The sequence below is a fragment of the Akebia trifoliata genome, chromosome 1, assembly GCF_017979445.1.
Source record: "Akebia trifoliata isolate Shusen 1 chromosome 1, ASM1797944v1, whole genome shotgun sequence".
Classification (NCBI taxonomy): Eukaryota; Viridiplantae; Streptophyta; class Magnoliopsida; order Ranunculales; family Lardizabalaceae; genus Akebia; species Akebia trifoliata.
Window position 1 is genome coordinate 31,068,952 of NC_141375.1, and position 23,441 is coordinate 31,092,392.

The window sequence follows — 23,441 nt, forward strand, 5'->3', positions numbered from 1 at the left end:
TGCTATCATTTTTCCAATAATATTTCTTCAACTTTATTGTCTTTTCTCTTCTACCCATCAACCCTAAAATTGATGCTAGATAAATTCTAATTAATTAATAATTAACATTTTTTGGTAAGTTTGGGTAGTTTATGTAATTTTCCATAATTTCTTCTTAAACTACTTTCTGTAAACCAATCCACTAAAAACAGCCCACGGACTTGAACGCGGTATCATTTTCTCACCAACTTTCAGTTACTTTTATTTTTGGACTTTTTTACATTCTTCGACACGCGTCGATTAACAATGAACAATTGACAATTGTAAAGAAAATTTCTAAGATTCCTGATACACCTATTGCACTCCCCTTGACATATAAATGAACTTCTACCTCTCTCAAAGTATGCATTAGTGGCTTCTTCAACTTCACAGATCAATGAGGCGTTTTTGTGGTGTTCCCACTTCTGTAAGCGAGGATTTAAACAAAAAGTTCGTAATCTTCCCTCTTTGATCTTTCTACATTGCTAGTTTTTTTTTTTACGTGAATTTGAACTGGTTTAAATGGTTTAATACATAATAAGGAGTATTAGGAGTTCAATTTTAGCAAGTTTTAGCTTTACACGGTAGAAATTTGAGGTGTTTGTTTTTTATACGATATCGTTTTTCATTAGTCGATTAGTGGGTGGTCACACATTAAGAACTAGATTCATGATTTGTGCTATTTGTTGTGGTTACAACTATCTCTTCTTCATAAATACATTTGTATATGATTACATATATGTAATTTTGCATGGATAGAGTCATTGATCTTAGAACTATGGAGCATTTTTTATATCCGGAAAGAGGCGCAACCTAAGAGTGATAAGGAGAAAATGTGTATTTAAGTTTTAAGATATTTCTCGATGACTAATGGGAAATGACTTAAATGGGCCTATTCTTCAACCCCTAACAAAATCCTATCTTCTCAAATGTTTTGCTTTTGTCCCCCTCCCCCTTGAGCTGCTCAACAAGCATATAGGATAGAGATTTTCTCGTGAGTCGTATTATAATTTCTTTAAATTAATTATTAAAATAATATTATTTTATTATTTATTATCAAAATAGACTCTCAACTCTTTTATAATAGTATTGGACAGCCCTGTGATTTACAGACTTATTTGAAATATGGTTTTAGTATGTGAAAATTAAAACAATTTCAAAAAATTTGGACAATCCAAAGCCTTAAATTGCTTTTGGAATATTTTAAGTAAATAATATTTTTTAAGTAATAAATAAATAAATCAATGTCATTTTGATGGAAAGTTATCAAAGAAATGCTAAATATCTTGTGAATTATAAAATATTATTAACTTTTAAAATTCATATATATATATATAAAAAAAATCAAAACATTAAGCCATTTAGCGTTTTATGCAAAAATTTACACCAAAATGTCATTACCTATTAAGGTATTTGGGCGCTTTTACCATCAAATTAATAACAAAACAGAAAACGTCGAGCAATCCAGTGACTTAGGAATTCTTTTTTCTTTTTGTATTAAAATTTATAAAAAATAATATTTTTTTATAATTTATATAATAAAATACAACTATAGTCCATCCCCTTTGTCTATATCTTTATCATCTATAAAGAAAATACCTCGAGAATAATTTTATTGTATTATGTTTTTCTTCAACCTCTTAATAATGCTCATAACTTTATTGCCTTTTTTTTTTCTATCCCATTTTATTATTTTTCCTTTTATACTCCATTAATCTTAAAGATACGACGAGTAAATCTAGGTAAAGTTGGTGGACCCCACTCTTCTTATGCCCCACATAAATAAGGGTTTGATTTAATCTATCTATAAATATCAATGTTAATTTTTTACTTAATTATTCTTCATCTATTTTTTTTTTTTTCAAGAAAACTATTTCAACTTTTTTATCTTCCTATCTCATAATACATTTTACTTTTTTTTTTAATAATACCTTTCCAAATTTATTGTTCCTCTTATACTCCCTTAACCCAGGTAGATGCCCCTGCAAAATCTAGTAACTAATAATTAAGGCTTTTTTTGGTAAGTTAGGTTATTTTAGTATTTTTCCCGTAATTTCTTCTTAAACCATTTACTATAAATTAATCCACCAAATAGAACCCACAGAGTTGAGTGCAGTATCGTTTCCCACCAACTTTCAGTTTCTCTTATTTTTGGACTCTTTCACATTCTTCGACACTCGTCCATTAACGAAGAACAATCGACAGTTGTAGAAAATATTTCTAGGGTTTTTGATTCACCTACTGCGCTATCTCACCTACTTCGACCCATTTAAGTGAACTCCTATCCCTCTCAAAACTTGTACTAGTGAACTTCATAGATCAATGGCGCGTTCTCGCAGTGTTCCTACTTCTGCAGAAGATGATCCTAGCCAAACGTCCGTAATTTTCCATTTCTGATCCCTTCTGCATTTCTAGATTTTGATTTTACGTGAATTTGAACTGGTTTAAATGGATAGTTACAGAGTAGTAGTTCAATTATAGCAAGTTTTAGCTTTGCATGGTAGAGATTTCACGTAAGATTGTTTTTATATGAAATCGATTTGAAGTTTGGAGTCTTAATTACGCTTTTCTTTGAGTTTGTTTAAATCCTTACTACTACAGTGTGGGTAGTTTTTCGTTAATCCATTAGTAGTGGGTTGTCCTACATTCAGACTTTCAGATTCACAATCTATGTTGTTTGTTGTGTTCATAGCTCTCTTTTCTTTGTAAATGCATCTGTATATGATTATATATGTAATTATGCTAGGATTGAGTGATTGATTTTAGAACTATCGACCATTTCCTTTTATTCCGGGAAAGAGATGCAACCTAAGAGTGATAAGGAGGAAGTTTATATCTAAATTTTAAGATATTTCTTGAGGACCTTTTTTTTAAATTAAAAAAAAAAAAAAAAAAAAAATTCTTCTATGTGGTTAGTGATGGATTCTTGGGTTTTCGATTGTTGTATATACCTGGAAATGAATTCATGTTTAGATTTATAAGGAGGAAATGTGGATTTTAATTTTATGGTATTTCTTGATGACTTTTTTTTTTTTTTTCATGCGTGGGACTTTAAATCAGGAATTGGGCTTTCTGTTTTCAAGCCAACATTCAATCTAGGGCAAAATTTTGCCATTTTTGGTTTCGTTTTAGAGTTATTAGTGAGAAGCAACCTATATTTGTAGATGCTAAATTTTATTGATACTTCTTGGATGATTATTATGTGAAGTCTAATAGGGTATTTTTAGAGATTAAATCAACCAAGGTATAAAAAGTAAACCTAATTAACCTAAATCACTCATACTATCTGAAATTAAACATGCTAATCGTCATTATACCAATTGATTTCTACTAAATGTATACTTCTCCATCCCAATTACCTAGGGCTGTCAATGGATCCCGAAATCTGATCCATTCCAATAACTTCAGGTCTGGATCGATGTTTTGGATTCTGCTAAAGCTCCGATCTGATAAGGTTTCAATTCGATATCTTATTGGATCGGATCTGGATCAATTATGTCCCAATCTGACAAGGACTCAATCCGATAGTATATTAAAATGTATATAAATTATATTATATATTTGTCGAGATATATAAAGTTTATTTAGATTTTGTATATAAAATCACATTGGTCCTGGTCCGGATCCGATCCGATTGTCAATGGATCAGATCTGGATCATTATATTGAGATCCGATTAGAAAAAATGATCTGACAAGGGTCTGATCCAATACTTATCAGATCAATCACAGACCCGATCCAATCCTTATTGGATTGGTACCAAATCGACCCTTCCGTCCAACCTGATCCATCGACAACTATCCTATCCTAACCTAATAGAGTTGTCCTAGAGTGCTGCATAGGACACTACGTTCGACACTGAGTTGACGTGGAGGGGTGCACAGAAACATTGATGATTTTACTCATATCTCGAGGAAAGGCATCTATGATTCCGTGCACACCTCCACATCAGCTTAGCGTAAAAGACATTGTCTTGCAAAGTCACTTTAGTATTTTCCAACCTCATATATTATGATAAAATGTATTGGTAGATCGAATACATCCAACCATCATCTTCACAGTAGAGATTATTTGAGTGAAAAAACACATCTTCCTTTGTGTGTTCTTCATATCCTCATTAGAATTAATTATAGAATTCTTCAATTTGGATGGATTCTTGAGTTATCATCATACGACTTTATACGATGCATCTTATTCTCTAACACCCTCCCGCAATTGCATGATCCTTTGAAGAAAGGTAGCTCTACTGCTTCCGAAATATCAGAGTATACGTTTTTGAAGACCAAACTTGGATGATTTAACGATGAGGACAATTTACTTGAGTGTCATTTCCTATATGGGACTATTTTTGCAGCCAGAAGTTAGAGAAGTTGAAGCACCTAGGATCCTTTCTTAATTTCGTCTGTCCTCTTCATCTTTTGATTAAACAGGATTCTTGATTGATGACCTCTAATGATCTTTATTTGAATCCCGTCCTTTGCTTCTTCTATGCATCTTTTTTGAAAATTTGGATTTCTTCTCTGAATCCACTTATCTTTAGCTTGTTTTCAGAAGTTTTCTCCAGCATTTGTCTTTCATATGCAAGTCTTTTCATGGTGTCTTATGTTGTTTTCTATATCTTTTTGTAGTTTGCCAACATTTTATTTTGGCTTCATTACATGTTAAGTTGTTAATGAAATCATAGAAACAGAATTCGACATTGATTGCTATTATATGCTTGTCATTTTATTTTTGATTGGTCCCATTTTGAAATTTACTGTGTTGTCTATAGATCAAAGGGAAAAGGAGCTGCTTCGAGTGGAGAGGATGTAAAGTCTTCAAATGCAGGTTCATTTAACATTTATGTGGATGGTGAAAACCATGCCATTGTGATTTAGTTGTAGTGGGATTTTTGTTGTGCCATTGCTCCATGCATAAACTAGCAAATAACAATTGGATTAGCTACCAATGACTCTGAGTGTTTGGGAAGCTATTGATGGTCTTCTCTCCATAAAAAAAAAACAAAAAAAGAATAGAAAAACTCATTACTTGTAGGCATCAATGAGATAAATGTTCTATATTTATTAATTCTCTCAAGTCCTTTTTTTTTTTTTTTTTCTTTCTGAGACAGGTCAAGAAACAAGAAAAGGGACGGCCTTATTCCATTGTAATTATTGTTATAAAGACATTTCGGGAAAAGTACGAATCAAGTGCGCAAAGTGTACCAATTTTGACCTATGTGTAGAGTGCTTCTCCGTTGGTGCTGAAATTACGCCACATAGAACCAATCACCCCTACAGGGTTGTGGTTAGTAACGTGACTCATAAAATTCTTTTTTCTCTTTACACCTTCCCGACCTCTGGAGTTCTACTTGTATCTTGCATGAATGTCAGTAAGCTAACATCAATCCACCATATGTTGCTTTATGGTTTCTAAATAAATTTGGTTCCCATCCTGTTCAAGAAGTATTTAGATTGATTAAGTGTACATTATCAATTGATTCTTTTGGTCTACCAATAAATTTTCAGTAAATCATGTCTAAGATCAGAGCTCGACTATGAGAAGTAACTTGGGCCTTAATACAAGCTTGAAGATTTTGGATTCATTTAATCTTTTTTGATGGGTATAAAATTTCACTAAAAGGAGAGAAAGTGAACAAAAGGGGGAGATCTTATTCATTAACTTTCATATTTTCTTGAATATTTCCATATCTTACATTGGTGTAGGATTAGTACATTTTCACAGAATTACAATTTTTACATGGTTCCACCTCCAACATTTTTTTTTCCTTCTGTTTAGTTGTCTATATATATATTTCTGAAATTCTACAGATTAGATCGTAAGATATGGATATTGACTATGCAGAAAATTTTCCTGCTTTTTTATTTTCTTGGTAATTTATTATCTATATTTTTCGTTCCACAGCACAATTTGTCTTTCCCTCTGATTTGCGCAGACTGGAACGCTGATGAAGAGATGCTAATCCTAGAGGTATGTAATTATCCTCAACATTAGTCCCATGATGATAACTATAGATTTTCTGGTCAATTTTCATATCATTACATTTGAGGCTTGGAGGATTTATGTATGACTGGGAGCTAATGCCAATAAGCACAAAGTCAGAGTAAGGGTTTAAAATGGCAAGGGAATACTTCAGAAAAAAGGGGAAAAACGAGAAAGAAACAGTGAAAATGATAAATCATAGTATGACATGTTTCCACGAAGTACATCAAAATATTTCCATTTCCCAAGGTTCGATACGAAATGTAACCAACTTTTTATTTATTTATTTATTGAAATCACCATTGATCATTTCACGAAATATTTCAATGAATTGTAAATGTCTACAAAAATAATCCAATTTTAGATATTAAATTGCATAATTTCAGTGGAAATATTTTGACGAATAGTAAACTTTAACAATATATTTTATTTTGAAAGAAATTTTAAACATATTGATAAAAACTTATAAATAGCTTGTAGAAAGGACCTATTAATTACACATAATAATAATGTTTAGTAATAAAGTAATTGCATGTAATCTTCGTTAATTAGTATAAATGAATTATGGTTACTTAGATATTTATATTATCTTATTTTGTTGTATTTTAGTAAGTTCATACAAACATGCACATTATAATCCATGTTTTAATTAGTTAGATACATAATTAATATTCAAAAAATAGAAAATATAATTTTACGTAAATACAATACTTAATATTTTCTCCATTTAATCAAGTGTTTACATAGTATGTAATGAATATGATTATTGTTTTCATTTTCATGCTGATTACTATTGTTTTTCACCTTCGTTTTCTCATTATATAGTAGAACATTGTTGATCTTTATTTTCACACTCCATATAGTTGTGTATTGTATTTTGATGAATCAATGAGATTAATACCGATTTTGTCCTTTTTCATGGTTTAAATATAACTTTTCTTAGTATTTTCATCACTTCCACATCATTTCCAAAAATATGTATTAATTTCCACATTGATTGAAATATTTCCATTTCAAGTCTAACCAAAATCTAAATTAATACCTTGGATAAAATATTAAAAAATAAAATTATATATATATATATATAATTTATTATAAATTTATTTCAATTCTTCGATATATTTTTGAGCAAAAAAAAAAAAAAACACATACACACACACGCTATTGAACATCCATGCATGATAACAAGTTTTCACACATAATTATACATGTTATGATGCTAAAAAAGTTTGATCATCAACATATGTTTTGAAAAAATAATATATTGTTCAAAAATTTAAAGACTTTAACATCAAAACATTATCAACAAATCTCATATTAAACTATATTTATGAATCACCAAATCCTATATTATGTATCAAGTTTCATGTTAAACAATACTCATGAAGTGAATCACAAAACCAGAAAAAATCAATCAAGCCCACAAAAAATGTGTTCACTTTGTTATTTGAAAATATGTGTTCAAAAAATTACAAAACCAAATGCATTTTAAAGTGTAAAAATGTGATTTTTTTTTAAAACACATTTTTTCTTCTTCAGAAAATGTGTTTTTTTCACCCATTTTAATCATTAGGGGAACAAAACTCATTTTAAACGCGACATTTCTCTTCCCCCCCCCCCCCCCCCAAAAAAAAAAAAAAAAAAATTTGTTGTGACTTTTATGCTTTAAAAACAAGCATTAGCTCTCCTTGAAAAGGAGGTGATCCAGCGGCATCTTATTTTTATATTGTCCACCTCTAGGGATTAGAAATGTACGGCTTTGACAACTGGACTGACGTTGCGGAGCATGTGGGAACAAAAAGCAAGGAGCAATGTATTGAGCACTACAATAGTTATTACCTGAACTCCCCCTGTTTTCCTCTTCCGGTATGACACTTATTTTGATCTCCCAAATTCTTTCAGTTAAACACCTGTTGTAATTTATGTTTCATACATGTTTTGTAGAACACATCTCATGTCGTTGGAAAGGAAGTTCCTGCCATGGCTAAGGAGAATTGTGAGGGAAAGGAAGGTTCGTGATGAGATTGAAAAGGACTTTTCATTTGTTTAAATCTAGAATTTTTCTTAACTCAAGCTTGACTAACATGTTTCTTCTCTACTGGTACTTCACAATGCTTTTTCGTGGACACAGTTTTGAAGAAAGATATGACCTTGGTAGAATTGAATGTGAACGGGATTTGTGTTGCCGACCCAAATAGTTGGGATAAGGCACTATTAATGATGGTTATGGCTAGTACTTTGTGTAACTTCAAATATCAGTAGTTCTAGGTTCTTTTGAATTTTACTCTTGGTAACCATATCAATGCTTGACTGCTAGAATTTTATATTAAATCATGATTTTGTCCTTATCATACCATTGTGAAGTTGATCCATATAAAATAGAATATAATATCAAGTATGCATTGTTTATAGTGATGAGCCCCAGTTGGATAACCCAAGTCAAACAAGTTTGGCCCCGAGAAAAAATTACTCATGTGACTCGGGCTTAGTCGGACATAGTCTAACTTGGCCTTGTCTCAGCTTTTTCTTGGCCTTAGTTAGGTTTTGACATTGCTTCTGGCTCATTTTACATCGTGACTTGGACTTGAATGGGACTTATCTGGGCTTATACTTGGCCTAGTCGTGCCTTTGTCTTGAATTGATTCAAGTTTTGATTGTCCAAGTCAACTTGGTCTCAGTGTAAGTGTTTTGGTTTTTGACTCCAAGGCTTAAAAACAATGTTATAAAGTGTTGTTCAAAATGTTGGTGGACAATGTTCATTTCTTGATTCTGTTGCTTGTGGTTGTTGTAGTCTAAGATCATCCACTACCTTATGTCATTTCAGAGGCACATAATTTATATTTCTTACTGAAAATGGTTCTAAGTTCTTACATGATGTTAATTGTTGTAGAATTTCCAACTCTTGGGGAGCTCATCATGAAGGAAGAGTTCACGTCTCCTCCTCAAAGACTCAAGTATGCCTGCTTTTTTATTTTGTATTTCTAATGTCCTTTGTATTTTTCTTCTGTTTTTTTTTATTTTATTTTTATTTTTTTGAAACATGGTATCCCCGTTGGTAGAGGACCAGGACCTGGTCCATTAGGCAGTCCATAGGACAGGCCCAACCCAGGTTTCCTAGCCATACCCGACAGGACTAATCCATGACCACATGCACCGACCCACACAACACATGTGGCAGTTTATTCAAGAAATGGTCCTCAGTTTCAAACTTGCAACCTAGAGGAGCAAACTCTAGTTGTTGGTCTTACCACTGAGGCACACCCCTGGTGGGTTGTATTTTTCTTCTTGTTTCTTTTCTTTGTGGATGCATGTGTGCGGGCTGGTGGGTGGGTATGTGTGTGTGAGTGTGTCTATTACATCTCTCATGGTGATTCTTTGGTGTACTTGATCAGGATTGAAGAATCTGTGGTAGGTGGAGTGCCATCGGGCTTAATTGCAGGAACGACAAAAGGTATTCTTGACTCTGTGTGTGTCTGATTTAGTAAGTTATCTATTCAAGTAATTCCTCCTGGTGTGATAGAAATAATACATGCTTCTTCTGCATTAGATGTAGATTCTGGGGTTGGTGGTAGCAGTGAAGTTATAGCAGCTGCAGATGAAGTTGACAAGGCATCTAAGATGGTTCAAATGAAGGATGGTCCTCATGAAATCAAACGTGAAGGTTTGGTATCCTACTTTCTTTACAAATTGCAAATGGATGCTTACTTGTAAACATCATAGTCACAGATGCATGAAAAATACACATTTTTCTGGTTTTCAGTTCTTTGAAAATAGTTGGTCTGGCTAATGAACCCCAATATATGTTGTTAAGAACTAAATCAAGCCAATAATGTCTTTTCTGTTGAATGGAGTTTCAGCTTGACCTTCCTCTATGTTCTTAATAGTCCATCTATCACAGAAAAGTAATAGAAGTTAAAATGTCACAAGTCATGCTGTAGTTTCAACTTTTCAAGTATCAGATTATGGTACACACGGGTAGCCCGGCCTTTATGATGTTAATACTCGTAGAAGATTTCCTGCTTCATGTAAACTAAAGAAATGCTTATTCATTTTTTTTGCTTTATGTTTCTGGCAGATTCTGAAGCAAACAAGACCTTCGGAGGAAAGAAACCTAAATCTTCAGGTTCCAAGGGCCTGTCTATGATTTTGTTGAGTGGCTATAATGTCAAGAGGCGTGAGTTTCGTACTGAATATAATAATGATGCTGAGAAGACACTTGCAGATATGGAATTCAATGATACTGACACTGAAGAGGAGCGTAAGCTGAAGCTGCGAGCATTGCATGCCTATTCAAGAAGGTATATATATATATATATAATCACTTGTCTTTGATTTAATTGACATGAATACAAGGACACATGTTTATGTACGTGAAATCTTACCATAGTAATAGATACTAATTATTAGTTCACTTATCAAATACAAATAGTGGCACAGATGCCAAGAGATCGGGGCAAACAATAACTTTTCTAGGGTTTATTCATTTCTTGAATAATTTATTGGTGTTATGGCAAGCTTGGTGCACGTGGTAATGGAATGTACAACACATGGTTCTTGCAGCCTTGATGACAGGAAGCAGAGGAAGGATTTCTTTGTGGAAAAAGACATAATTCATTATGATCCACTGGAGGAGGGCATGTCTCCAGAAGAAAGGGAAATACACAAGCAGTATAACAAGTTCTTGCGTTACCATTCTAAAGAAGATCATGACGAATTAATTAAGATTGTTATTGAGGAACATCAACTTCAGAAAAGAATTCAAGACCTCAAGGTGTGTTGATTTGTCTGCTGTTAGACCTCTCATACTTAATTTTCTTTCTATTCTTCCAACTCTTGCTTTAGTATTTAAGTTTAATTGGATAGAACTCAATACACAATTTAGACCATCAGTCACACCATTTGTACTAGTGCACAAGATTTTCTTCTAGTTATTACATGCAAGCTTGTTAACTTAGTTTTATAAGTAATTGAAATCATATTTGGACCGAGTGGAAACCCTGCTCTTTCCCAAACTGATATTTAATCATCCAGGAAGCTCGAGAGGCCGGCTGTCGTACGTCAGCTGAGGCAGATATATATCTCGAACAGAAGAGGATGAAGGAAGCTGAAGACAGAGCTCTTAAAGCAAAGGAAAGTGCTCAAGTTGGAGCAAGCGGTGAAGGGCAGCAAAGCAGCGAGCATACATCAACTGCGGTGCAGGCTTCTGCAAGTTCGTTGGGTGATTGGGATATCACAGGGCTTCCTGGATGCTATCTACTATCTGAAACTGTAAGTGTGCTCCATTTGTTCTAGTATTTTATAACAAGATAATGTGGCAAGTTTGAGCATTTACTAGTAGTTTATAGGTAAGTTTTCACTTTAATGATTAGGTGGGTTTTGGCCTTGTTGGGACAAGACCACCTCTTGAATTCGTGAACAATTATACTCACTATGCTTCGGTCGATCTTGACATGGATTAATTTTGGTGTTTGACAGGAAAAACGGCTATGCCATGAGACGAAGATGCTCCCTGTGCAGTATCTTAAGATGCAAGAGGTGATGGCAATAGAGATTTTAAAGGGAAACATCACCAACAAATCTGATGCTCATCGCTTCTTCGAGGATGACCCGAACAAAGTGGATGGAGTATTTGATGTGCTAGTAAAAAAGGGAATCACTCCACCGTGACGAGCATCCCATTTCTCTCCTACAGCGTAGACTTCATAATCGGATTTTGTGAAATAAAACTGTCCTTAATTTTCATGCTTTCTCTTTGGAATGATTACTATCGTTCCAATCTATCTGACATTAATAAATGATGGCCACTAACAATGGCTATCTATGGTTTTAATGGCTTTAGTTATGGTAGAAGTTGCATAGTTAATATCGAATTGTAAAACTCTATCAGCTTGAACCAATGCCACCTTTTCTTTTGGGGCTGAGGCCAATCATGTTTCTGATGCATGATGGGGTGATGTTTACTATTTCTACATTCTAATAAGTATGTTTGACAATCTTTTAATAAATATTTTTCTGGTATTTTTCTTTCTTGTTTATTTATGTTGTTCTAGAATCTCATTTTATGTGAAAAACCGAAGTGAGGAATCCTTCCATGATTTATAGGTTTTCAATGACCAGATAATAGAAGTTTAATGGTGTTGGATGCTTTTTGTGTCCAGCAACATTAACACTATGATTATTATTTTGTATTTCTATCTTAAACTCATTTGATTGTAAATGAAGGGTATTTCTATCTTTTAAAAATGATAAATGAATGATACATGATTTTAATGATGATCGTTGGACACTAATTATCTTCGATATGCAAAACGGTGTATTCTTGACTTCCTTATTCCTTACCAAGAGAAAAAAACTATATATAAATGATTTTGTAAAAGGAGAATTTGTAAGGTAGTTGAAAGAGTCAGTTTAACCGACTAACTTAGTAAGATTTCAAATCTTACCGAGGCTCGTGAGCTCACATCTTGGAATCCAAAAACATGATTCAATATCACGGGCTTGTAGAGGACTGAATTAATATATACATTAAATCACTATTTTTCACTGTCAATAATCGTACATTTTCAACACCTTGAATTTAAGTCATATCCTTAGTAGAGCTATTTTGTAAATTTGTTGTTAAAAGACTTTTATAGATAATGTATTATGTTCTTGAAATATTAATAGGCTTTACAATGATTTGTGAAGGCATTTTCTCATATTTTGAGATGAAAAAATAAATTATTTTATTTTATTTTTTGTGTTTATCTGAGGTATTTGGACTTCTTAGACCACTTGAGCCCTAAGGGTTGATTCGAACTCAAGACCTTCGCTTCTTGAGGTGTGGTCCTAATCATCTAGCCAACATACGACTTATAAAATAAAATAAAAAGATTTGCATATAAGAGGATAAATGAAATTCTATGATCACTTGAAGAATTTTTCTTTTTTTTTTAGGGAGCGACTAGTTGCAAATCACACATTACCAATTACACTAGTCTCAAAAATTGCCCTTGCATTTCATTTGTGTGATTGCACTCCAATACCTTATTTTTTATTTAAAAAAGGTTGCACTCTTTTTACTTCAGCTTCTTATTTTTCCTCTAACATGCCCACAAAAAAAGATAGAATCTTTCTACGACTACCGACGACCTTCCCTTCCCTTTCTTTGGAAGTGTATCTTGTCATAACTTAATTGCAAAAGGTAGTCCTTTACATTGACTACAAAATTGTGGGGTTACACATGAAGTGCAACTAGCAGGTTAAGATAGAAAATATTTAAAAAAGAAAATAGAGTTTCTATTGCAACATCAACCTTTGCTAATGCCACCCCAAGATGTGTGCTAATATGAATGAATTGGAGTGGCATTAGCAAAAGTTGGTGTGGCAATAGAATCTCATGAAGAAAAAAAATACAAATTGATGTTATTTAACTACTCCGACCTTTATGATTTTTTAATCTTGATCGATTTTATTATGTAATTACTTGTCTTCTCTTCCCAGACCCTTTTTTTTTACCTAGAAGGCCAAGGCCGATATATATGTAAAGAGTGCTGATAATCTCACTAACAAGTTCAGGAATCGTAACTGTGCTCTTCTCGAGATACAAAATTATGATTCCCCATAAAAGGTACATTTCTGTATTCCAAGGAGAGCACATCTACGATTTCCAAGTTTGTTGCATCAAATAAGTCAATTGAGTATACCACGTGCTTAAGTCAGATTATCACAATTCATATGAAAATCAACGAACACAATTTTATTAAGAAAAACACTTTCTTTTGTAATATAGTCAAATTTTAAATCTTACTAGGGTCGTTATATACTCAAATGGATTACCACATTGGAAATCCAACACCACAATCCTCTAGATTTCATGAAATAACTCAGATAAAAAAAAATTCAATTTTTTTTAGAACATCATCAAAGGTTTAGAAGATGGATGGCTATCAAACTTTCATGTAACCCTTTTATTTAAAATTAAAATTCAAAAGTGAAAATTAACATTATTTTTATTTCATAGAATTTTCCTCTACTTTCATGTGGCATGTGATGTTATTTTTAGATGCCACAAGGTGAGGTCTACGATTTTTAATAAGAATTGAAATCTTACTAAGTTAGTAAGGCTAGTCGGACTCTTTTCTAATTTTCACGTGCTCGTGTTAATAATGTAAGTTGAACCCTCCAAAATACTATTCCCGTATAACTTGGCTCACCACATTGAAGCTAGCATTCAAACACCTTCACCCTAATCTTGTCAGTTTTTTTTTTTTTTTTTTCCAACTTTGATCGCTCTGAGTCTCAGTCTCTCAGATGCTTAGCTTAACACGTGTTCAGATTTCCTAAAACAATAATCTACACAGATGAATCATCGAAGCAAATTACAACCTATCGACGCTTGTTGAGACAACTCTGACTCTAGGGTTTGCTTTACACCTACTTCGTCCCTCTCTCTCTCTCAATTCTCAACTCCGTAGATCAATGGGACGTTCTCGCGGTGTTCCCAATTCTGCAGACGAGGATCTCAGCCACAGGTCTCTAATTTCTTCCCCCCTCCCCCTTTTTTTTTTCTCTTTGATTTGTTCGCAACTGTACTAATTCTTCGTTTAATGTGAATTTTGAGCTGGTTTTGGTGCATTTTCATTTCTGGTAATTTACAGTGAAGGAGTTTAGTGTGAGCAGGTTTTAGCTTTGTAATCGCATAGCAGTTCATTTGAGTGTTAGCTTGGAAATTGTTACAGTGGGGATAGTTTCGTTAATTCTGATTCATAAATCGATTTTCATTCTCCTTTATCTGACTTGCAATCAGGAATATAGCTATGTGTTTCCTATCCTTAGTTCGTTTTAGGGCTCAGCTAAAGTTTAATATTAGCTGACAAGCAAACTTTATGCAAATGTGGGTGGTCAAGGTAGTGTTATAGGTTTTCTAATGGCAGTAGTGAGTGGTTTTGATTGGGTTTCTTCTCTGAATCCACTTGTCTTCAGCTTGTTTTAAAAGTTTTCTTCAGTAATTTTGTTTCAAATGCAAGTCTTTTCACGATCTCCCAAGTGGACGCAGAGAAGAAACCCATTTGAAATTCCATAATTTTATTTCAAATACAAGTCTTTTCATGGTCTTACATATCCCCCCACATCCACCCACTAATCCACACTTTTATTTTTCCTTATAGTTTTTCTATAAATTCCATTTTTTTTCTTCGTTATATGTTCAACTGATTGTGGGATTATAGTATTAGAATTCAATCACAATTAGTAAAATATTATGCTTGCTATTTCAATTTTATCTGGACCCATTTGAAATTCAACGTGTTGTTTGTTTTATAGATCAAAGAGAAAAAAAGCTGCTTCAAGTGGGGAGAATTTAGAGTCTGTAGCTGCAGGTACTGTTCTCATTAACATTATTTGAATAGTGAATCCATGCCAATGTGACTTAGCTGTAGTCAGATGTTTTTATTGTTTGTTGTGGCTCTGCACCATGCATATACAGCAAAGGACAATCAGTAAGATCATATCGAGTTGCTTGGTAATGGGTAGGCTGTCCTTTAGTTCTAGTCGTGGGTTCCATAGTTTTTCACTTTGATTTATGGATCTAGAAACATATCTCAGGTATAATTGCTAGTGGTTGTTGATAGGCACCAATGGTTTTGCAATGAATTGAAATTGGTAGGACGTGTCTGATAAAAGTACTATTTTAATCGGTATTTATAGGCATCATTGAGATAATTGTTTTTGTTTTTTTTTTTTTTTTTTTTTTGGCTTCTTGTTTCCTTTGTCGTCAATCCTCTCTCAGTAACTCTGTTTTTTGTTGAGGCAGGTCAAGTAACAAATGAAGGGAAAAGGGCCTTATACCACTGCAATTATTGCAATAAGGACATTTCTGGAAAAATTCGAATTAAGTGTGTAAGATGTCCTGATTTCGACCTATGTATAGAGTGCTTTTCTGTTGGAGCTGAGGTTACTCCTCACAAAAGCAATCACCCTTACAGGGTCATGGTTAGTAAAACCGCTCATTAATATATATTTTTTTATACTTAATTCCTTGCTTTACAGTTTGTGAAAATAGGCTGGTTCTGTCATCTGTAATAAATTATTTTATGTATACTGTTCAAAACTCATAACCTTGTGGATTAATTATTTTGGTTCACCAATACATCGCCAGCTAAATATTCTTAACCATTGTTGTTTTTTATAAATCCTAAGAGAAATTGGTTGGGTGTAGTTTCTACAATCCCGAAGATTTTGAATTTAGTTACTTTCACTTTTTTTAATTTTTTTAATTTGTTATATAGTTCCAACTTCCAAAGTTTAATTTTTTTAGCCATCTTCTATTGCATGCGAACAAGCCTTTCTATTTCTTTAGGAACATGATTCTATAAATGGTTTAACCAATTATATGCTATTTTTTATTTTAATTTTTTTAAGTCAATTTCCATTGTTGTTTGTGACTTTTCTGAACTGTTACAAGGTAGATTTGAAAATTTGAGACTTAATAATATTTGCGTGCTTTTTTAAAAAAAATGCCTGTTTGATAATTTACTCTATGTTTTTTTTTAACAGGACAATTTGTCATTCCCCCTTATTTGTCCAGATTGGAATGCAGATGAAGAGATACTGCTTCTAGAGGTATTTCTTTTTTTATTAACGTAATTCCCATAGTCATTGCTATATTGCATATCATTACATTTGATGTTGGAGGATTTATTGCATGACTAGGAGCTTATGCCCTAAATTTCTCCAATTAGGGAATCGAAATGTATGGATTGGGAAACTGGACAGAAGTTGCAGAGCATGTTGGAACAAAGGGCAAGGCTCAATGTATTGACCACTATACAAGTTCCTACATGAACTCTCCATGCTTTCCTCTTCCGGTATGACATCTGTTTTGACCTATCTCAGTTTCTTTCAGCTCAATACTTCTGATACTGATAATTATGTGTATGATATATAATTTTGTAGGACATGTCTCATGTTGTTGGAAAGAATAGAAAGGACCTTCTTGCTATGGCGAAGGGGCATGGTGAGGGCAGGAAAGGTTAGTGATGGTGTTGACAATGGATTGTTTTATTTGTTCTATGCCCATTCTTTAATTTGTTGTGTGGTTAAACATGACCAACATGGTAACATGTAACTTTTTTAGAATTCTTTGTAGAAAACAAATATAGCATTTCATGTCTTTTAGCACTTTGTTGTATGATTCAAAGATGCACACCTTAGCAAAATATATGGATTTGGATAGAATTGAATGATGGACAAGAGTTGTATTGCTGCTGATCCCAAGTAGGTAAGATAAGGCACCATTAATGTGGTTATGACTAGTACATTTTGAGCTTCGAATGACAAATATCATTAACTCAAGGTTCTTGAGTCCTACATTTGGCAGCCATCTTACATGTGTGATGATTGGATTGTAGACTAAACCATGATTTCCCCTTTTTTCATGAAGTTGATTCATATAATGTTAAAATGAAAAGGAGGTCTGGGAAGAAAGTGGTAGACTAACTTTACACGATGGCATGATGACATCTTGAGGCATAGAAGAATTTTTCAAAATGTTGGTTGACAACAAATATAATTTGGTTCTATTTCCTTCAGCAAAGGTGAAATGCCTTTGTTATAGTCTTAAATCATCAGCTAGTCCTCTCATTCTGGGGTACTTGTAAGAAAAATTACTTTCTCACTAAAAAGGGGTTACCAATCTTACTTTCCTTTGACTGCTGCAGGGTTTCCTACACTTGGGGAGCTCACACTAAAGGAAGAGTCGCCGTTTTCTCCTTCAAGAATCAAGTATGACTACTGCTTTCCTTCTTGCATGCACCCCTTTTACTTGTCTGTTGGATCTCTCGTGGTCATTCTATTGGATGTGCTTGATCAGGATTGAAGATGCTTCACTAGGTCGATCGCCATCTAGCTTAGCTGCAGGTATGGTATTCTTGGCTGGGGATTTAATAGGTTATATATTTGAATAATTGTATGTCTACGCAAAAAAAAAAAAAATGCATTCTACACATACTTTTGTCTTCTGCATCAAATGTAGATTCTGGAGTTGGTTGTAGCAGCACAAGTACAGTGGCAGGAGGTGCACTTAAAAAAGCATCAAACATGGCTCAGGTCAAGGATGGCCCTGATGCAATTAAACTGGAAGGTTTGATTTCTGACTTCAGTTATAGATTGTAAATGGATGTGAACTGGCTTAATTTGTCTTTATAATTTGGGTTCTGCTGAATGAATTTTATTCCTCCATTCAGTTATTTTTAAAGCAGTGTCTTCCTGTTAATTAAAATGTTTTCATGAGCTCCAAGCTTTGTAGTTATGTAGTTATTGTTATTGTTGAAAATGTTTTTTTTGTTTGATAAACTTTATAATAAAACATAATCCATTAAGGTTTAGTTATCTAAAATCATGCTGTAGGTTTCTTGTAGCAGATCACGGTTTACATGAGTAGCTTGGCATATTTGCAACTTTAGCCTAATAAAGGTCCTTTATTTTTTGTGTAATTTTTCAGTATGTACTCCATTTCTTCGTAGGCAATATGTGCAATGGTATTGTTTGCTCTGCAGTGAAATGATCCATCTTGGAGTATCCAATGCTATTTTAATATTTTATTTATTTTTTGAACCATTCTATTGTTGCTTTGACAATTATTGAAACTATTGATTGCTTTGTGAGGCTTCCTCGGCCTCCTTGTATTCTGTTTTCCTCGTTGCAATATATTATACTTACCAAATTTTTTTTTTTGAAACTATTGCATTACCTTAGGTTTCATTAGTGTCATGTCTGACAGCTTCATAGCTTATGAGTTAATTTCTTCTTTTGTGGACATATTTCCTAGTTCATCCTCACCATATGTCTGGAATGAATTGTCCTGTCTCATGTTGCCTGCACCTCGCATACTCGGCGCATTCTTTATTGGGTATAGCCGAGAAGAGTTGTAGATGATTCAAGAGACGTATTGCGTACATTGCATGTGAACTGTGATACCTCCTGATTTTCACCATGAAATCTGATTTGAACTGACAATGTTTTTTGTGCTTAGTTTCTACAGTGTTAATCACTGTCAAAGATCCCATGATTCTTCCTTGTAAGCAAGAGATGCTTATTCGTTTTGGCTAGACGTTGTTGGCAGATTCTCAAGTAGACAGGAGCATCAGAGAAAGTAAACCCAAATCTTCAGGGAATGAGGGGCCATCTATGACTGAGCTGAGTGGTTATAATTTTAAAAGGCGGGAGTTTGATTCAGAATATGATAATGATGCTGAGCAGTCTCTCGCAGATATGGAGTTCAAGGATACTGACACCGATGCTGAGCGTGAAATTAAGTTGCGAATGTTGCATATCTATGGAAAAAGGTATGTTGTCACTTGTTTTTCTTTAAAAGATTTGAACACAAGAGTAAGTACATTTATTCATATATTTATTTACTTGAAAATTTATCAAAATAAGTATAAGAGATAAACAAATGACATCATTTAGCTGAACACTAAAGCAGAAAAGATAAAGTGATGAAATAACTGATACAGGCGCTAATATAACACAAAACAACAACTAATAGCTATTATGTCTCCTACCAAATACAGACTATGCCACATGATACGAACCTAACTGATACACGAAAAACTCCTAGGAAATAATGGTGTGGAAAGCAAAATCATCTCTCTTGGGGTAGGGAAATGTCTGCTGTGGGCTCTATGATGGTTCTCTCTATGCTAACCTTTTTTTTTTATCCGTGGGGTGGGGGGTTGGGGGCCAGGTAGTCCTTTCTGGGATTCGAGCCTAGGATGTGCTAGCTCTGGTACCATTTGACACTAACCAACCAATTAATGCAAACAAAAGCACCTAGGAGATAATGGTGCAGAAACTTAAGCCCTTATCTTTTTTTAGATAAGTAAAATGAATTATACAAAACAGGCAGGGATAGATGTCCAGCCAGGACTACAACACCATAAAATCAAGGGACTATGCAGACTGAATACAACAAACCAGTCTCACTACCAATAAGATCCTCAAAGAAGACACCCTTAAACACCTTAAGAAGTATGTACCAAAGACGTAAAAATCCCTAGATTGAAATAATTATATCTTGGGTGGGCTCTTCCTTTCCTTCAATCACCCAGCAATTCCTCTCTTTCCAAATCTCCCTACACACTCGAAGAGGGTTTAGATCAACAAAATTATCTTGGATGCAGAAAAGAGTAGCCGATGTACAATCAAGACTCAAATAAAGAGCAGATGGATGATGGAAAGTGGACTGAAACACCAAAAAGAATGAAAAACTGCGACCAAATTTCTCAAGCCACGAAGCAATCAAGAAGGATGTGGTTGATCGGCTCCCCCTCCGTTCTACACATGAAGCATATATTAGCTACACAAAAACTAATGTATAAAATGTTAAGTGAATAAGACATAGATCTAATAGCATTTAGCAATTTTTCATTATAATTTACTTCATTAGTTCATTACAATTATCTTAGCAGGAGGCAATGGAATGCCTAATATAAATGACCATAAGCTTTTTTAATAAGTATGTTTACAATTAATTTATTTCTTATTTGGACCTACTCCTTTGTTTTATCCATGGTTCAAACGTACTGAAAGCATCTTGGCAGGCTTGATGAGAGGAAACGCAGGAAGGATTTCATATTGGAAAGGAACTTACTCTATCCTGATCCATTGGAGAAGGACCTCTCTCCTGAAGAAAGTGAGCTATACCAGCGTTATAAAGTTTTCATGCGTTTCCATTCGAAAGAAGATCACGAGGAATTGGTTAAGACCATTATTGAGGAGCATAGAATTCGACAAAGAATTCGAGAACTTGAGGTATGTTTCTGGCAAGAATTTTTTTTTATTTTTTTTCTTGCTGAGGTAATATCGATACTACAAATCCTGCTGGCATACTTGGTTCTCTTAATTTTCTCTTGGGTATTGTGTAAATTTTAGAATATCAACTGGATAAAACTTTATGCCCATAAGATATGTTCTTTATTCGGGCTAGGTTAAGTTTGAAGAATTCTTATGTGTGTGCAAGAAAATTTTGTTGAAGCATAGCCTTCTCCAAATTTTAATTTAAGCAGATGCTTTGTCCTCACGTTGACATGTTTCTGATCATCCAAAAGAATACAATAATTTGGATGGCTATCATTTGGTTGGGCCGATTTTTTTCATAGGAGATGCCATAACTGGAAGTGCACCTTGCATACTGCTGTATTCCTTATGGTAGGCTGAATATGTACCCAAGATTTTCCATTGGTTGTTATGTGCAAACTTGTATATGGTGTTGAAGGTGCTTAGTTACGTTGGTAACAGCGTGTGGCGTGTTAATCCCATGACATAGGTTCAGATCTTGGTGGATCGACTTTTACGTTGACTACAAACCACCCTTGCTTGCCTAGATACACATACAAAAAAATAAAAAATAAGCTTGTAAACGGCATTTTCATGTAGGCAATTGAAGTTATATTCGGATTTAATGGAAAATCTGATGCAGGACGATGAGGGGAGAAAATAAAATATGGGGGGTTTAGAGAATTTGGTTTAGGATTGGTAAACCGAGAAAGTAAAATGAAAACAGTAATTGTAGGTATGACGACAATCCTAATGAAAATGGTTAAAGGTTTGTTGGGTAAGGAAATGATTAAAGGTTAAAGATTTGGAAAAGAGATTAATGAAATAAGGGTTAAAGAAATGGGGAAATAATTAAGGGTTGAGGTTTGTAAGTTTCAAGAATCAATTAAGAATAAGGAACTAAAAGAAAACAAGAAAAACAAAAGAATAGAAAAATAAAATAAAGATTAGAAGATAAGAATGTTATATTGGACTTACTTCAAAATGGCCTCATACTACACCCATTGTTGGGAAGATCAAATTCGAACTTTCTTTTTATTCATCATATCTCTCTCCTAATTTTTCAACCCTAATAAACTTAAATAAAAGACTAAGTAAACTTATTAAACTGCCCCTAAATATTATATTAAGACCATGGACCGATAAAACGTCAAAAGAAGTCCAAAAAACATAAAATTAAATTCCTAAAACATAAATCTAAACAAAAATTAAAATCTATTCTTCAAGATTTGATGTCCCCTTAACTATTAACACCGAATCCTCACGTACAAATTGAGTAATTATCACCATTCACCATACCCCAGGAATTTAGATAATTTCAGGTACTAGGTATTTATTCTTTGTTAAGATAACAAAACATCCATCATCCCTATTATTTTCTTGTTCCCAGTGAACATTGTAGGACTCCCTCTGAAAAATCCATGGCTTATGTGCAAATTTTCTCTCCTTTATTGATGTCAAATCATGCAGGAAGCTAGAGATGCTGGCTGCCGTACATCAGCTGAAGCAGATAGATATCTTGAACGGAAGAGGAAGAAGGAAGCTGAAGAAAGTGCCTGTAAATCAGGGGAAAGCACTCAAGTTGGTCCAAGTGTTAAATCCTTGGATGATTGGGACGTCACAGGACTTCCTGGATCAGATCTACTATCTAAAACAGTAAGTATGGTTCTAGTATTTCGTATTATTTAAAGATGGGTTTTATAGAGGGAATAAAGAAGTATATGTGTAGATAATTAAGTAGAGTCTCGCTACTTAATATACACACTTGTATGTAGTGTCACACCACACAAAGAGAGGAGTCTCACCTCTAGAGAGGACTTTGCAAGAGAGCAACTTAATTTGCCTTTCATTCAATTCTATTTAATGAACTAGAGAGGTTACTTAAATGCCCCACAGATGGTTAGGTTCATCCAATTGAAACCCAATTTCAGATTTTTGATTAAACTATTTGACCATTGGTGGTGAATGGGGAAGAATGAATTCTCATGTTCTACTTGGCCATCTTGAGATACACAACAATACCATTCTTTTACTTCGACCCATGTACATATTGATAGTCACCTAAAATTTAGACATGGATTACTTGTGATGTTTTGCAGGAACAACGGTTATGTCGTGAGACCAAGATGCTCCCTTGTCAGTATCTTAAAATGCAGGAGGTCATGTCAATAGAGATCTTAAACGGCAACATCACCAAAAAATCAGACTCTCACCGTTTCTTCAAAGTCGACCAAAACAAAGTTGATAGAGTGTATGATATGCTTGTGAAAAAGGGTATTGCTCTACCATGAGGGGCGGCCCACGTATCTTTCACTACATGTATTTACTAATCAGATTTTTGTAAATGAAAAATGTCCATATTGTTCTTACTTCCACTTTGAGGTGTTATAATTCATCTGTGTTGCCTTTTTTTTTTTTTCCTTCAGGAAAATGCTGAAGTAACATTGAAATTGACAGCGTTTCAGATGTTGCTGACATGTGTCTACAGAACCATAGATGCTTTTCATCGAGATACGAGTGAGAAGCATCTATGGTTCTGTGCACACCAATGTCCCAAACGATGTCAATTTCAATGTTACTCCAGCACTGACTCTTACCTCTAACCTTAATTTACTCCAGCACTGT

General features: G+C 33.9%; 2 protein-coding genes across 3 annotated transcripts; both read left to right on the plus strand.

The window, feature by feature from the left end:
- The first annotated feature begins 366 nt into the window (after positions 1-366).
- On the plus strand, positions 367-12,017 carry LOC147411720 (transcriptional adapter ADA2-like). 2 transcript variants are annotated; one of them, XM_086451561.1, is made up of 13 exons: positions 367-468; positions 4,789-4,844; positions 5,128-5,303; positions 5,922-5,987; positions 7,740-7,865; positions 7,944-8,010; positions 8,890-8,953; positions 9,392-9,450; positions 9,547-9,660; positions 10,075-10,297; positions 10,560-10,770; positions 11,031-11,267; positions 11,475-12,017. In XM_086451561.1, the coding sequence occupies exons 1-13, from the start codon at positions 416-418 to the stop codon at positions 11,664-11,666; spliced, it is 1,644 nt and encodes a 547-aa protein (XP_086307687.1). In that variant the 5' UTR covers positions 367-415; the 3' UTR covers positions 11,667-12,017. The 2 variants fall into 2 exon arrangements, with proteins under 2 accessions (XP_086307687.1, XP_086307696.1); XM_086451570.1 differs by lacking the exon at positions 367-468 and adding an exon at positions 1,784-2,393.
- A 2,201-nt stretch (positions 12,018-14,218) lies between these two features.
- LOC147411721 (transcriptional adapter ADA2-like) lies at positions 14,219-23,191 on the plus strand. Its single transcript, XM_086451583.1, has 13 exons — positions 14,219-14,512; positions 15,303-15,358; positions 15,793-15,971; positions 16,536-16,601; positions 16,721-16,846; positions 16,935-17,010; positions 17,699-17,762; positions 17,851-17,897; positions 18,013-18,120; positions 19,102-19,324; positions 20,582-20,792; positions 22,287-22,472; positions 22,916-23,191. Exons 1-13 carry the CDS (start codon positions 14,460-14,462, stop codon positions 23,105-23,107), a joined length of 1,587 nt encoding a protein of 528 aa, XP_086307709.1. The 5' UTR covers positions 14,219-14,459; the 3' UTR covers positions 23,108-23,191.
- The last annotated feature ends 250 nt before the right edge of the window (positions 23,192-23,441 follow it).